At 48.4% G+C, this 12,717-nt stretch overlaps 1 protein-coding gene across 4 annotated transcripts in view; it reads left to right on the top strand.

Moving 5' to 3' along the window:
• Positions 1–12,717, top strand: part of ARHGAP22 (Rho GTPase activating protein 22) — a 196,841-nt gene that overhangs the window by 17,472 nt on the left and 166,652 nt on the right. Inside the window, exon 1 of one of the 4 annotated variants that reach the window (XM_057505760.1) lies at positions 5,961–6,366. The exons of the other annotated variants lie outside the window; for them this stretch is intronic. Coding sequence (XP_057361743.1) covers positions 6,333–6,366 — 34 coding nt within the window. The 5' untranslated portion in view covers positions 5,961–6,332. Of the gene's footprint in view, positions 1–5,960; positions 6,367–12,717 lie in introns of those variants that run through there. 4 annotated transcript variants of the gene reach the window in all.

Here is a 12,717-nt window from a genome sequence, read left to right as displayed (position 1 = left end):
TGCCTGGACATTAGCTGTTACAGAGTTAAAGGTGCTGGGTGACACATGTTAAAACAGAGGTTGGAACAAAAAGTTGTGGGGCTGAACCAACTCAGTACCTCTAAGCCACCTCTGCCCCCCAGACCAAGGCTGTAGGGCCCTGGGAAGCATGCCTGAGGACGCACTTATGACTAAGGGCCTTTATGAACAAAGCCTCATGTTCTAGTCGGAGCCCTCTTGCTCTGGCCTGATGTGTCTGGGTAGTTTTCCAGTGCCCAACCCTGGATTCTGCAACTTTTTCCTTCTGACTCGCTGCCCAGGATCCCAGGACACCAAAGACCCAGAAAAGTAGGAGGCCAGGGCTCTCAGCGCCTTCTGAGGGCCTGGGCTGTGTATGGCAGGGTGTTCCATGGACTGCAGTTCGTGGGACTGAAATGAAAAGCCAAGCTAAGCATCTGGAGGAGGCATTGGGTCAAAGGCCAGAGACAACTTAGTTTTAAGGTAAGAAGGCTGAGGCCAGGGACTGTGGCCAGGAGGCCCTGCCCTCCAGGACAGTGCAGCTTGCAGTACCCAAGCGTCCACAGGCAAAACCAAGGGGGTGCTCAGTGTACCAGCAGGGCAACACCCACAGGGTGGCAGAGAAGTTCGCCTCTGATGAATCACACACAATGCTGCAATTAACAAATCTAGAAAGAATATTTTAAATTCAGCATATTGAACATTGTATTTCAAGAATGCAGTATTATGTAAAAATACTGAATATTTTTATTCAGCATATAAAATTTTGTTTATAGTTGATTTGCTTATGTGTTGATTTTTAAGTTATGGGTTAATTATGGGTAATAATTATAGGTAATTAAATTTTATGTATTTAAATTATGGATTAGACCTTCATCAGGTCTGGCAGGAGGCCTTTTAGAAGGTTTCTGTGGCCTTTGGCATGGGTGATAAGGGAAATATTAAAGATGCTGAATGCTAACCACAGGGCATTGAGCAGGGAGGTGACACTGAAACAGAGTCCAAAAGGATGCATCAAACTCTGGGCAGGCCAAGTCTACCTGTGGGAAGACCAGCTGTCACACAGAGGACCCATTCTGTTACACTCTTCCTCTCCTAATCCTCCAAGATTTTTCCAGGTTGACAACAGAGGAGCTTGGCTCCACTCAGTCACTCAGGAACCCAGACTGTGGGGCCTCTGCCATCTTCCACATGGGGCTTCCAAAGTGGCCTCAGAGACAGGAGAAGAGCATAGGGGGATGGTGTGGGGACAAGTTCTGTGGGCCAGGCCCAGAAGCAGCCAGATCACGTCTGCTTGGACACAATCACATTGAACTTGCAAAGGGGCTGGGAAATGTACAGCACCTGGGTGTACCCAGGAAGAAGGGGAGAACAGATTTGGGTGGAGGGCTAGCATTCTCTGCCCACTGCAGGGAGTCAGGCTGGGGCACAGAGTGAGTGTGGTAGGGAATGAGCAGAGACATGCTGGCAAATGCCTAACAACCAGCTCTCTGGAAGGAAGAACATGTGTAAGTCCTGATTCATAGCGTTAGCTGAGTTTCTTGATGTAAATACTCCCACCACCATCAATTCCAGGCTACCAGCATGGTCACTGAACAAGGAGCTGGGAAGAGAGGTGTGGAAGCAGCTTAATATATAGTTGAGTTAAGGTTTCTTCAGAGAAACAGAACCAATAGGAGATACATATGTATATCAAAGATAGCTCTATTGAGGATATGTATATCTCTTGCTATAGATCTAGCTGATTGATAGGTAGGTAAATAGATAGTACATAAATTATGTAGAATAAACTAGGAGATAGATAGATAGATAGATAGATAGATAGATAGATAGATAGATAGATAGATAGATAGATAGATAGATAGGTAGGTAGATAGATAGATAGATAGATAGATAGATAGATAGATAGATAGATAGATAGATAGATAGATAGATAGATAGATAGATAGGTAGATAGATAGATAGATAGATAGATAGATAGATAGATAGATAGATAGATAGATAGATAGACAGATAGATAGCAAGAGATTTGTAGTAAGGAATTGGTTCATACAATTATTGAAGCTGAGAAGTCCCAAGATCTGCAGTTGGCAAGCTGGAGATCAAGGAGAGTTGATATAGTTCTAGTTCAAGGACCAAGACCCAGTAAGAGCCAATTTTAAGTTCTAGTTCAAAGATATCGGGGAAAAAAACCAATGTCCCCAGTGAAGGCAGTCAGGCAGGAAGAATTCCCTTCTACCCATGAAAGGGTCAGCTTTTTTTGTCCTATTCACACCGTCAACGGATTGGATGTGTGTTGAGTATATATTACCTTTGATTTTAATATAATTTATTTAGTTGTAAATTTGTATCATTTAATTTCTAATGATGTCTGTTAAAATTGCACAATCCCTGGAAATTTAACCATCAGCTCCCACGGCCATTGGTGGCAGCCAGCTGGTCCAGCACACCCCCCTGGGATGGACAGAAGTAACATGTTAAGTTGCTGGTGCATCAGCCTCCTGGCAATAGGGACAGAGAGCACTCTAGTCAGGAAGCCAGGGGACACCAGAACTGGCGACCATTGTGCAGAGCTCCCAGACTCAGGGTGGTGGTGTTCTCCCCTCTGTCCCCAGAAGAGCACACCCTGCCCTTCCTGAAGCTTCTGGAACACAGAAGCAGGGCTCTGCTATCTATATGACATTTGGTAAGAAACAGAAAGACTCACCCTCCTGGAGGCAGATCCCTCCCACTTAGCTAAACACATGGCTTTGCCAGCAGAGCCCAGACCCAGTCCCATTCTCCCCTCTACTGGACACCCTTGGGCACAGGCCATACAACAGTACAGTGGCTCTCCACGGAAGGGGATTGTCTCCTGCTGAGGCTTGGGATAGAGGCCCCTTTCTACCTTCTGCCTGGGAGACAAATGGGGAAAATGCTCCTCCCTTAGAAGAAGACTCCTTCGGGGTGACAGCAGGCAAAGACTGCTTTAGGGGCCCCCAAAGAAGGCAGTTAACTTCTAAAACAGTGGTCCTTCACCCTGGCTACACGCTGGATCACCAGAGGAACTTTAACAACTCCCAATGACCAATGTACATGCCAGACTAGTTAGATCATTGCTGATGACAGTAGGACACTAGTTAGTTTTCAAAGTGCCCTAGTGTGCAGCCAAAGTTGAGAAGCACCGATTTGAAGCCATCGAGGCTCTGGACCAATGGTGTTGACATGTGACCATCCTACCAAGACATGTACATTTCAGCAGACGTCTTCTGGAGAGTTCTACCTTCCCAATCCTCTCTAGCCACCCTTCAGCACCCAGCAGTGCCTGGGTCAGAGCAGCCCTTAGAAAATGCTGAAATGACGCAAGGCTGAAAACAAGTAAAGGGAGTCAGGGGGCCACTGCCGGGGGGGGCAGTGCTGTGAGGGCAGCCAGGACAGTGAGGAAGGGGTCCATCTCTCTGTCTCTGCTTCTCAGTGAGGCCTGTAAGTCCCCTGCTGGCCTCAGCTTCCTGTCTGTAGGTGAGGAGAGCAGGCAGTTCCCTTAAATAAAGGCTCCTGTGGGAGGCCATCATGTTCAGCACATCCCCTTGCCCTGCTCCTGTCCTCATCCCCCTGACATCCTCGGCAGCCTCAGAGGGGCCTGGAGGGCTCCCAGGCCCCACAGTGCAGGGCATGTGAACTTCAGGAAGGCGGGGGCGCTAATATCCCTTCCAGCTGACCCCACAGATCCCTTCATCCAGAGAAGTACTGGGCAAATGGTGTAAGGACAGAGAGAAGGAAAGAGCTATTTTGCCCTCCCTCCCTCATCCCCACCATTCTCGGATGCACCAGGCCAGCTCCTACCGTTTTCCCAGCTTTACTTCTGGGCTTGAACTCAGAGTTTCTGTGGTTTTGTCAAGTTCCAACATTGATCCCCTAAAAGCAGGCGGGTAAACTCAGTGACTTAATGTCATTGGGGGAAACAGCTGCACAGGAAAAGCACCCCAGAGTGGTTTCTTAACCAAAACAAGTGGACCCAAACTCAGTCATCAGGGCATTTTGCTGCCTCTGGCTTGGAAGAAGTGGTCCAGGCTGCATTACTCACAGTGCTTCCTGATTGCTCAAGATGTTGTCATTGGCCGCGGGACCTCACCCTGTGACCGTGAGGTAGACATGAGATTTTCCAGCTCTGTATCCTCCCCGCTCCTCTTGGGCCTCTGTCCCAGCCTGACCCAGCCTCTGCCTGACCCAAAATGAAAAAGAGGGCAATTCTGTGAATCAGTGATGTTTCTTGGATCTGCCCATCAAGCCAATATTCCTCACAGGGCTGGTCTGAGTCCAGCCTGAGGCTTAGGACTGGGAGTGACGAGGGACATTGAACAGCCTAAGGGGCACAGATAAAAGCCCTGGGGAAGTGCTTAGTCTCCTTCTGGTGGTAGAATCAGGACAGTTTCACAGGGGAGTTGCTCAGGATGGTCAGGTTTGTGAAGCTGAAACAGTGTGGGAAAGGGTATTTCAGAGAGAGGGATCCACTCACCCAAAGGCATAGGCACATGCAGGAGCAAAGGCTGCACATGGAAGGCACGGAGGCACACAGGCAGGGGCTGCACATGGAAGGCACGGAGGCACACAGGGGCAGGGGCTGCACATGGAAGGGCACGGATTCACCACATCCTGGTGAGTCCTCAGCTGGGTCCTCTCCAGCCCTCCCCTCCTCTCCATAATGCAGACACCATCATCTCTGGCACGGACTGCTGCAGTGGGCTCCCAGCAGAAAACCCCAGCCTCCAGACCATCTTCCCTTCCAGCTGCTAGAATTGATTACACATCAGTACAACTTTTGAGGATCAATGGACATAGGGTCACTATGAAGATTAGGGACAGGGCACAGCCATTCCAAGCAGAGAGGTCATTGTTCAAATCCCTTATCTTCTGACTACTAATAGGATTGTATAGTGCCCAGTGCCAAAACCCAGCCCAGGTGCAATTGCCTAACACATAGCAAATGGGCTGAGTACACAGGCACAAGGCTCGTCCTCCCCATCCCACAAGTTCACTGAGGGCTCTCAAGCCAGGAAGTGTTCACATGAAGTAGTTGGCATTTGGGTATTTAGAGACTGGCATCACAGAAAAGCATGAGCTGTATCCACACAGCCCTGGGTTCAGATCCCCATCCAGACAGTACTGTGTGACTCTAAGCAAGTTACCTAACATTTCTGTGACTTACTCTTCTCATCTGAAAAGCCATGATAATAGCATCTGCCTCTGAGGATTTGAAAATTAATGAGCTGTTGAATATAAAGCACCAATCTCATTGCCTGACAGATAGTAGGCACCCAATCAATGATAGCTATTGTTGTGATTGCATTTCTTGGGCAATTTTTAGGATCTCAAGGGTGAATCACCCAAAAGCCCCACCATACACTCTTCAGAATTATGCTAGTATGAAGCAAAACATGGCACTTAGAGAGTCAACACTCAGTGAACAGTTTTTGAGATCCTACTGTGTGCAGCCCTGAAATGTGAGCTTCACATGCATTCTTATTCCTGTCACCTGATTAAAGCACCGGGAGAAGTTAACATCCCAATCAGGCATCTCTCAGCTGGTCCCATTCGTGAAGATCTGAAAGATGCGTAGGCTGCAAGCTTTTTCTAAGACACACCTGTCTTTCAACAGTTGGAACTGCGAGCTCATAAACTGCCTCCTAGGTCCTCCTGGCAGGAAATATCAGGCAGAACAGATCCCACTGGACCCGGGTCCTGGGTCTCAGCTACACTCTCACCAAGAGCGCTCTCCCCGCCCCGGCCTTGGCTGGGTGTGCGCGCCGCGCGGGTTTCCTGCAGCCTCTTGTCTCCGGCCCGCAGCACGCTTCCCGACGTGCCCTCCCCTCGCACAGGGCGGATCCGCTCCCGGGAAGCAGCCTACCCGCGCTGGGACCTCGCGCTCCGCCCGCCCGGCCGCCCCGCCCTTCCCTCGACCCACCGGCCGGCCCGCCCGCCCACGTGGGAGCCCAGCCAGCGCGCTCCCCGCCGCCAGCGATGGGCAGTGCCGCGTGCGCCCCAACCACGCGGAGGGACAGCGAGGCCGCCCCGCCCTGGCCCGGTGATTGATCCGCCGCCGTTGCTGTGCCTCTTCATGGTTCTCTTGGATGGGAATTAATTCTGGGACGGATAAATAATGCATTGAGGTTTATGTAGTCCAAGGCAAGCTATCAGTCCGGAGCCTGGAGAGGAAGCCAAGGGTGCCTCGCCCGTGACGCCAGCGGCCATGGGGGCCCGAGCTGGGCATGAGGGGCAACTGGGCAAGAGGAAGAGAAAAGGGAAGTGGATGACAGCATGATCGGCCCCAGCGACTCTGGCTGGGCAGCTGCTGGAACATGCTGAGCCCGAAGATCAGGCAAGCCAGAAGGGGTAAGTCCAACTTCCTGGGGCGGATCTGGGCAGTGTGCATCTCTTGGCGAACGTGTGCGGACACTTAGCTGGCTGCCACACTGGGGGTCGGATGGGGCAGGCATTCTGGAGGCATCCTCCTGACTGATGTACCTTCCTAACGAGGCTCCTGAGGTCCATGGGGATCAGACTGGAGACCACAGAAGGGCAAAGGCTGTCATAGTGCCCTACTGGTTGTGCAGGCTTTGCCCATATTCTATGCGTTACAGAGTCCCAGGGTTGCTCAAAGTGACCAGGTGACAACTTTGGAAAAACTTAGTTCCTTTGCTGAAACAGAAATGCTGAAAGCTCATGATTTGCCCCAGAAGCCAAGACAAAAGTTACCCTCTCTAGGCAAGGTGATACCCTGGCTTCTCTAGACAGCCGGGACCTGGTAAGGGTCCTCGTTCCCGCAGTGTGGGAGGCTGCTTTGCAGAGCCTGTTGGAGCTGCCAAGGCTGGGCTGCAGGAAGCAATTCCTCAATCAGGCCAGAGGCAGACAGGCACTCCCACCAGGAGAACTCCCAGTGAGCTGCAGGGCTGGGAGATGAGGGTGCCCGGGCAGCTGATCCAGAGATAAGTAACAGATGGGAGTCTGGGGAACCTTGCAGGGGTGGTCCTTCAGGATGGGGCTAGTGCAGAGTGGCCTGGAAACACAGGACAATGTGAGCTTCACATGCATTCTTATTCCTGTCACCTGATTAAAGCACCCGAAAAAGTTAACATCCCAGGGCTAGGAACAGCATCTCTCTGGATTAGGAACAGCATCTCTCTGGACAGCAATTTCTCGACCAGGGAGAATGCCATATTAAATGAGAACATCAGTCTTTTAAGAAAACAGAATGTATCTGTTCAGGTGGCCAGTGTTTGTCGGGGGGCAAGTCTCCCTTGTGAGCAATAAGGGTGGATGGTGCTGGGGGGGTGGGCAGAGCTTTTACTTGGGGAGGTTGGAAACAACCTGACTCTCCTCCGGTGTGTGGCAGGGACCCTGGAGCCTCCTGCGCAGCACTCCCATCTCATTAGCAGGTCTCAGACACTTGGATGACTTTCCCAGGCAGGCCAGCCCTCCAGAGTGTGGTCAGAGCCCTGAGGATCCGTCCATGGGGTGCTCCGGATGGACTCTAATCTGTGGACCCCAGTGGGCAAGGAAATGCTTTGCAGGGCTCTGCTGGGCGAGGCAGGTGCCATCTGGTAATGACCCAGGCAGTGGGCCAGGCCAGGCCCTTTGAGAGAACCCAGATCCAGCCTGCCACTCCTGTTCAATGTGCAGCTATTGCACTTGATGTGTGACTAGTCCACATTGGAAAAAATACACACTAGGTTTTGTGACTTAGTAGAGAAAAGGGAATATAAAATATCTCATTAATAATTATTTTATATTTTTTACATGCTAAAATGACAGTATTTTGGATATATTGGGTTAAGTAAAATATATTATTAAAATTAATTTCAGCTGTTTTTTTCTTTTTCTTTTAATGCAGCTACTAGAGCATTTACAGTTACATGTGTGGCTTATCTTAAATGTCTATCGGACAAGGGCTGGTCTAGAAAGAGACCAGCGCTTCAGCAAAGGGGGCTCTCAGGAAGCCTGCCTTTGACTTCCCAAACTTCTTACAGTTGTTCTGGGTCAGTAGCTCTCAACCAGGAGTGATTTTGTCCCACAGACGACATTTAGCATTGTGTGGGGACCTTTTGGTTGTTTCATCTGAGAGGTGCTACTGGCATCTGGTGGGTAGAGACTAGGGATGTTGCTAAACACTCCAGAACACCGAGGACAGACCCAACAACAAAGAATTATCTAGCCCGATGTGTCAGTGGCAACATGGTTAAGAAACCCTCCACTAGATGATACTATCTGCTAAGCTATTGTGAAAAGATGAAGCTTATGGTGATATTGATCAGATACTAATAAGATAATCACCTTCAAAAGTGTACAATCATTAAATGATGCCAAGGAGCCTACCAAGAGCATATGCTGCAAACGAAGTGTCCAGAGGAAGTAAGAGGTGCTTAAGCTACAAGCTGAAGGTGGACAGGGAGCTAACTTGGCAAAGGGTGGTGGCCAGAAGAGGCTGTGTTCCAGATAGGCACCAGCATGTGCAGGTGCCATGGGAGGGGCACACAGGGGCTGGAGGCTGAAGCTGGGGGCAGGAAGCCACAGCAGGCACAGCATGATGCTGGAGACCAGGTCAGGAAGCAGATCCCATGAGGTCAGGCTTGCAGCATGTTAAGGAATAACTCCCCATGGACATTTCTGGAGAAATACAGACCAAAATTAAAGAAATTGGGGTCTGGTAGAACTTTGATTAAAATTTATCCCCCATTGACCTTTCAGGAGCTGGGCAGTCGTGCTATGCAAATCACAGCCCCTGGTCTCCAGACACTGCCTTGTCCCAACTGCCCCAGACTATGCATACTCTAGATACACTTCCAGACTGCACCACTATGCAGAGACCCTGGGTTGCTGAAAAGACTGGGTCACTTTCTGGGATAAGGTCAGCCCAAGTCAGCTGAGTCAGCCTCAGGGGTCTGGTCAAAAGGCTGCTTTGCAGAGAGGGGCTTCCGGGACCCTTCCTCAGAGCCATGCTGGCTATTAGCTTCCGGCAGGTGCCCGTGCAGGCCAGCCCTGAGTGAGCATGTGGAGTCGGCCAGCCCTGAAGGCCAGCCCCATGTCTCCTCCATAAGGAAGGGGAGGTGTCAGAATTGAGCCCTCCCAGGGAAATCCCTACTATCACTTACCTGCATATAGAGCAAAGTTTGGTCACCTGTTCTGCTTCCAAGACATAGAGGCAGATGAGGAAGAGGGTAACATACACAAATAATTCAAAAAAGTGAGAACACACCCAAATGAACTAGAAATGACTCAAAATTGGCTATGTATGCTTGGTTTTAAGTGTATCACACAATTCAAACTGATATCAGGAAAGTGGTCCAGATTGGTTCAAACCAGCTCAAATTGGACACTGATACTATAAATGATTCTAGCTACTCATTGCTCACTTAGGACCAGTTTAGACTCATCCCTAGCTAGTCATGGCCTGCTAAAGCCTGGCCAGGCCATTTGGAGCCAGGTTTGGCTGGCCCTGCCCTGCTCAGCTCCTGCCTGGCTCTGAGTGTCCCCTGCGGTGAGGCTTTCCTGATGCTGTGTCTTCCTCCACTGAGCCCCACTGCCATATTCCGAGAGTGGGAATGAGGGAGATAGCTTGCCCCCACCCGCACCAATTTTCCCAGAAGAAAAATAGTATGAATTCACTAAAACTTCATGAATTTATTATGTATACAGTGGAGTAAATCACAAGTCTGCATGCTCTGTTTCACTGTGAAAGTTTCAATTTCTTTTTCAAGATAGAAAATAAAAACATAAGGCAGGTGCCTCCTCTCCTGGGCTCCATAGAGCCCTGCTCCCCTCCCTCATTCCCACCCCACATTCTGTGTATTCTGTGCTTTCTGTGCTCCCTGCCTTGCTCATATGGTCCTAGGGAGCCCCTGATCAGAACTAAATCTGCTTCCCTGTCTCTTCAGACCATTGTCAGAACAAAACCTTAAAACCCTTGACCCTGATATGACCCCAGCTGGCTGGGGTTGCTCTCCTCTCTGTATTCCTACCATCATAGGGCTTACTTCTTCAGAGATTTGTGTATCCCCAGTCTTGATTGAGGCATCCTCTGTGCCCATTGCACTGCCCAGCATAAAGGTTTATGGCTGTGGCCTTTCCCTGCTCCACAAGCTTGTGGAATGGGAGGCAGCTCTGTCACTTTACCTCCCAAAGAGCTCTTGCCTCCGCCTGTTTCACTTATTCTCATGTCCTTATCCTCCCCTGGCCGTCATCTCTAACCTGGGCTATGGCAATAAGACTGTCTCACACCCACCGGCCCCATCCATTCTCTACTCCAAAGCCAGAACCACCTTCTCAAATGTACATCCATCCATGCACCCACCTCCAACCTTCCCCTAGCCTCACCTTGGAATCCTTCAGTGGCTTTGAGTTAACCCAACTGTTCTTTGGGATAAAATCCAAAGTCCTTACCATGGTCCCCAAGGCCTCTCTTGCAGTTTAGCCACTCTCAAACTCCTCTCAATTTCCTCCAGCCTCCTCTCAATCTCCAGGCTCCAGCCACACTGGCCTTTGTCCTATTCCTCAACTGTTCACGGGCCTCCTACCACAGGAAGCCCTACCCCGTTTCCCCTGCTTGAAATGCCGTGGCCTCTCCCGCTCTTTCTCTCCCTGCCTCTCTCACACACACACATTCCTTAACTCCTACTCACCCTCCAGCTCTCACAAGTGTCACCAGCTGGGGAAGTCCTCCCACACACTCCAACTGAAGCTAGATCCTCTGCTCCATGCCCTCCTTTCTTTGCAATATTGGCCTTGGTTACAGCGGGAGGTTACCTGTCACCCCACCAGACAGGAAGTACCATGAGGGCAGGGACCACTTCTGGTTTTGCCTATCATTATACTTCAATGCCAGGCACCTGGTGGGCACTCAATATATAGAGTTCGAATGAAGAGGTGGAGGAATGAGTAATAGTGGGAAAGCATTAGCATGGGAGGCAGAGTACTGGCTCTGTCCTAACTGGTCCAGGTCCGCAGGAAACTTGGCCCCTCCCTTGACTGACTGAAATGTTGCAAATATTTTCCCAGTTTGTTGCTTGCCTTTTGCTTTTTACATTAGAGCTCTTTTTCCCAGATGGACATAAGTTTTTAATTTTATGTCATCAATCTATTAACGTTTTCTTTTAGAGTTTCTGCCTTTGTTTAGAATATTTTAAAATAAAATTGATGTGGCTATTAAGGAGGCTCTCTCTTTAAGGGAAAAATCTTTAGACTGATGAGCAAAGCGACAGCAGCTTCAGCTGTCTTCCCTAGCAGGAGTATCAGAGTCTTTGAAGCTGTGATGAATGTGCAGAGCCTGGTCAGTACTTTGGGGATTGAGAGAGCTCTGTAAGTGAGATGAAGTACTTTCAGTGGCCTTATCGTTCTTGATTTTCCACAAGAAGTATACCAATATTTATTGTGTGCCGTCTGTGTTCCAGGCATTTCCACCATACTTTTTGAATTCTTGTAATGAAACTATGATGAAGCATTAGTATTCCCATTTTTTAAAATGTGGGAGGAGAATCATGGGTGCCCTGCCAACAGGAAGGGGGGACTCACATTCAAGTCTGTCCGATGCTGAGGCCTCTGACCTCACTCCCTAACCCAGGGTAGTGATTCCCACAATCCAAGACCACAGTAGGGGGCCCTGCCTGCCTCCAGGGGAGTATGGATTCCTTGAGTAATAACAGGCAGTGATATTTTTAAGATGCCTACTGCATCTGAACACATGGAGATTAGATTTAGACAAATGTTTTGCAGTATTTAAGGTTGAATTATTAATATATAGTAGAAAACTAAGCAAATGGAAAAAGCAGTTATGAACTCTAGGGAAAGCAAAAAATGATGCATGAAGGAAGAAGTTATTATCGTATAATACATAGCTGAACTGGGACTAGCAATTACATAGTATTAATAATGCAAATTCTGCATATTGATCAAAGCAAAATTACAGTATAACTGTTGAGATGATGGGTGGGTTCTTATGTGTGGTGGGGCAGGGGAGTGAAAGAAGTAAAGTCCTTACCTTCCACAGTAAAACGTCAACAGATAATATGTAAAAGGAAAAAATCAAGACATGATTAGCATAAAAACAAACACAAAGATCAACAGAGTATCCAGAAATAAACTCACACACATATGGTCAATTAACTTATGACAAAGGAGGCAAGAATATATGATGGAGAAGGGACAGTCTGTTCAATAAATAGTGTTGGAAAAACTGGACAGTCACATGCAAAAGAATAAAACTAGACTCCTTCCTCATACCAGACACGAAACTCAACTTGAAATGGATTAAAGACTTGAATGTAAGACCTGAAACCATAAAACTAGAAGTAAACATAGAGGGTAAGCCTCTTGACATCAGTCATGGCAATCATTTTTTGGATTTGACACCAAAAACAAAGGCACCAAAAGCAAAAATAAATAAGTGGGGCTATATCAAACCACAAAATGCTTCCACACAGCAGAGGAAATTACCAATAAACTGAAAAGGAAATCTATAGAATGGGAGAAAATATTTGCAAATCACGTATCTGATGCAAGGGTTAATATACAAAATATATAAAGAACTCATACAATTCAATAGCACAAAAACCTAAACAATCTGATTTCATAAAGAACAGAGGAATTAAATCGACATTTTTCCAAAGAAGACATACAGATGGCCAACAGGTACATGAAAAGGGGCTCCACGTCACTAATCATCAGAAAAATGCAAATCCAAACCATGATGAG

The sequence above is a fragment of the Manis pentadactyla genome, chromosome 8, assembly GCF_030020395.1.
Source record: "Manis pentadactyla isolate mManPen7 chromosome 8, mManPen7.hap1, whole genome shotgun sequence".
Lineage (NCBI taxonomy): Eukaryota > Metazoa > Chordata > Mammalia > Pholidota > Manidae > Manis > Manis pentadactyla.
This window is presented reverse-complemented; position numbering and strand designations above follow the sequence as displayed.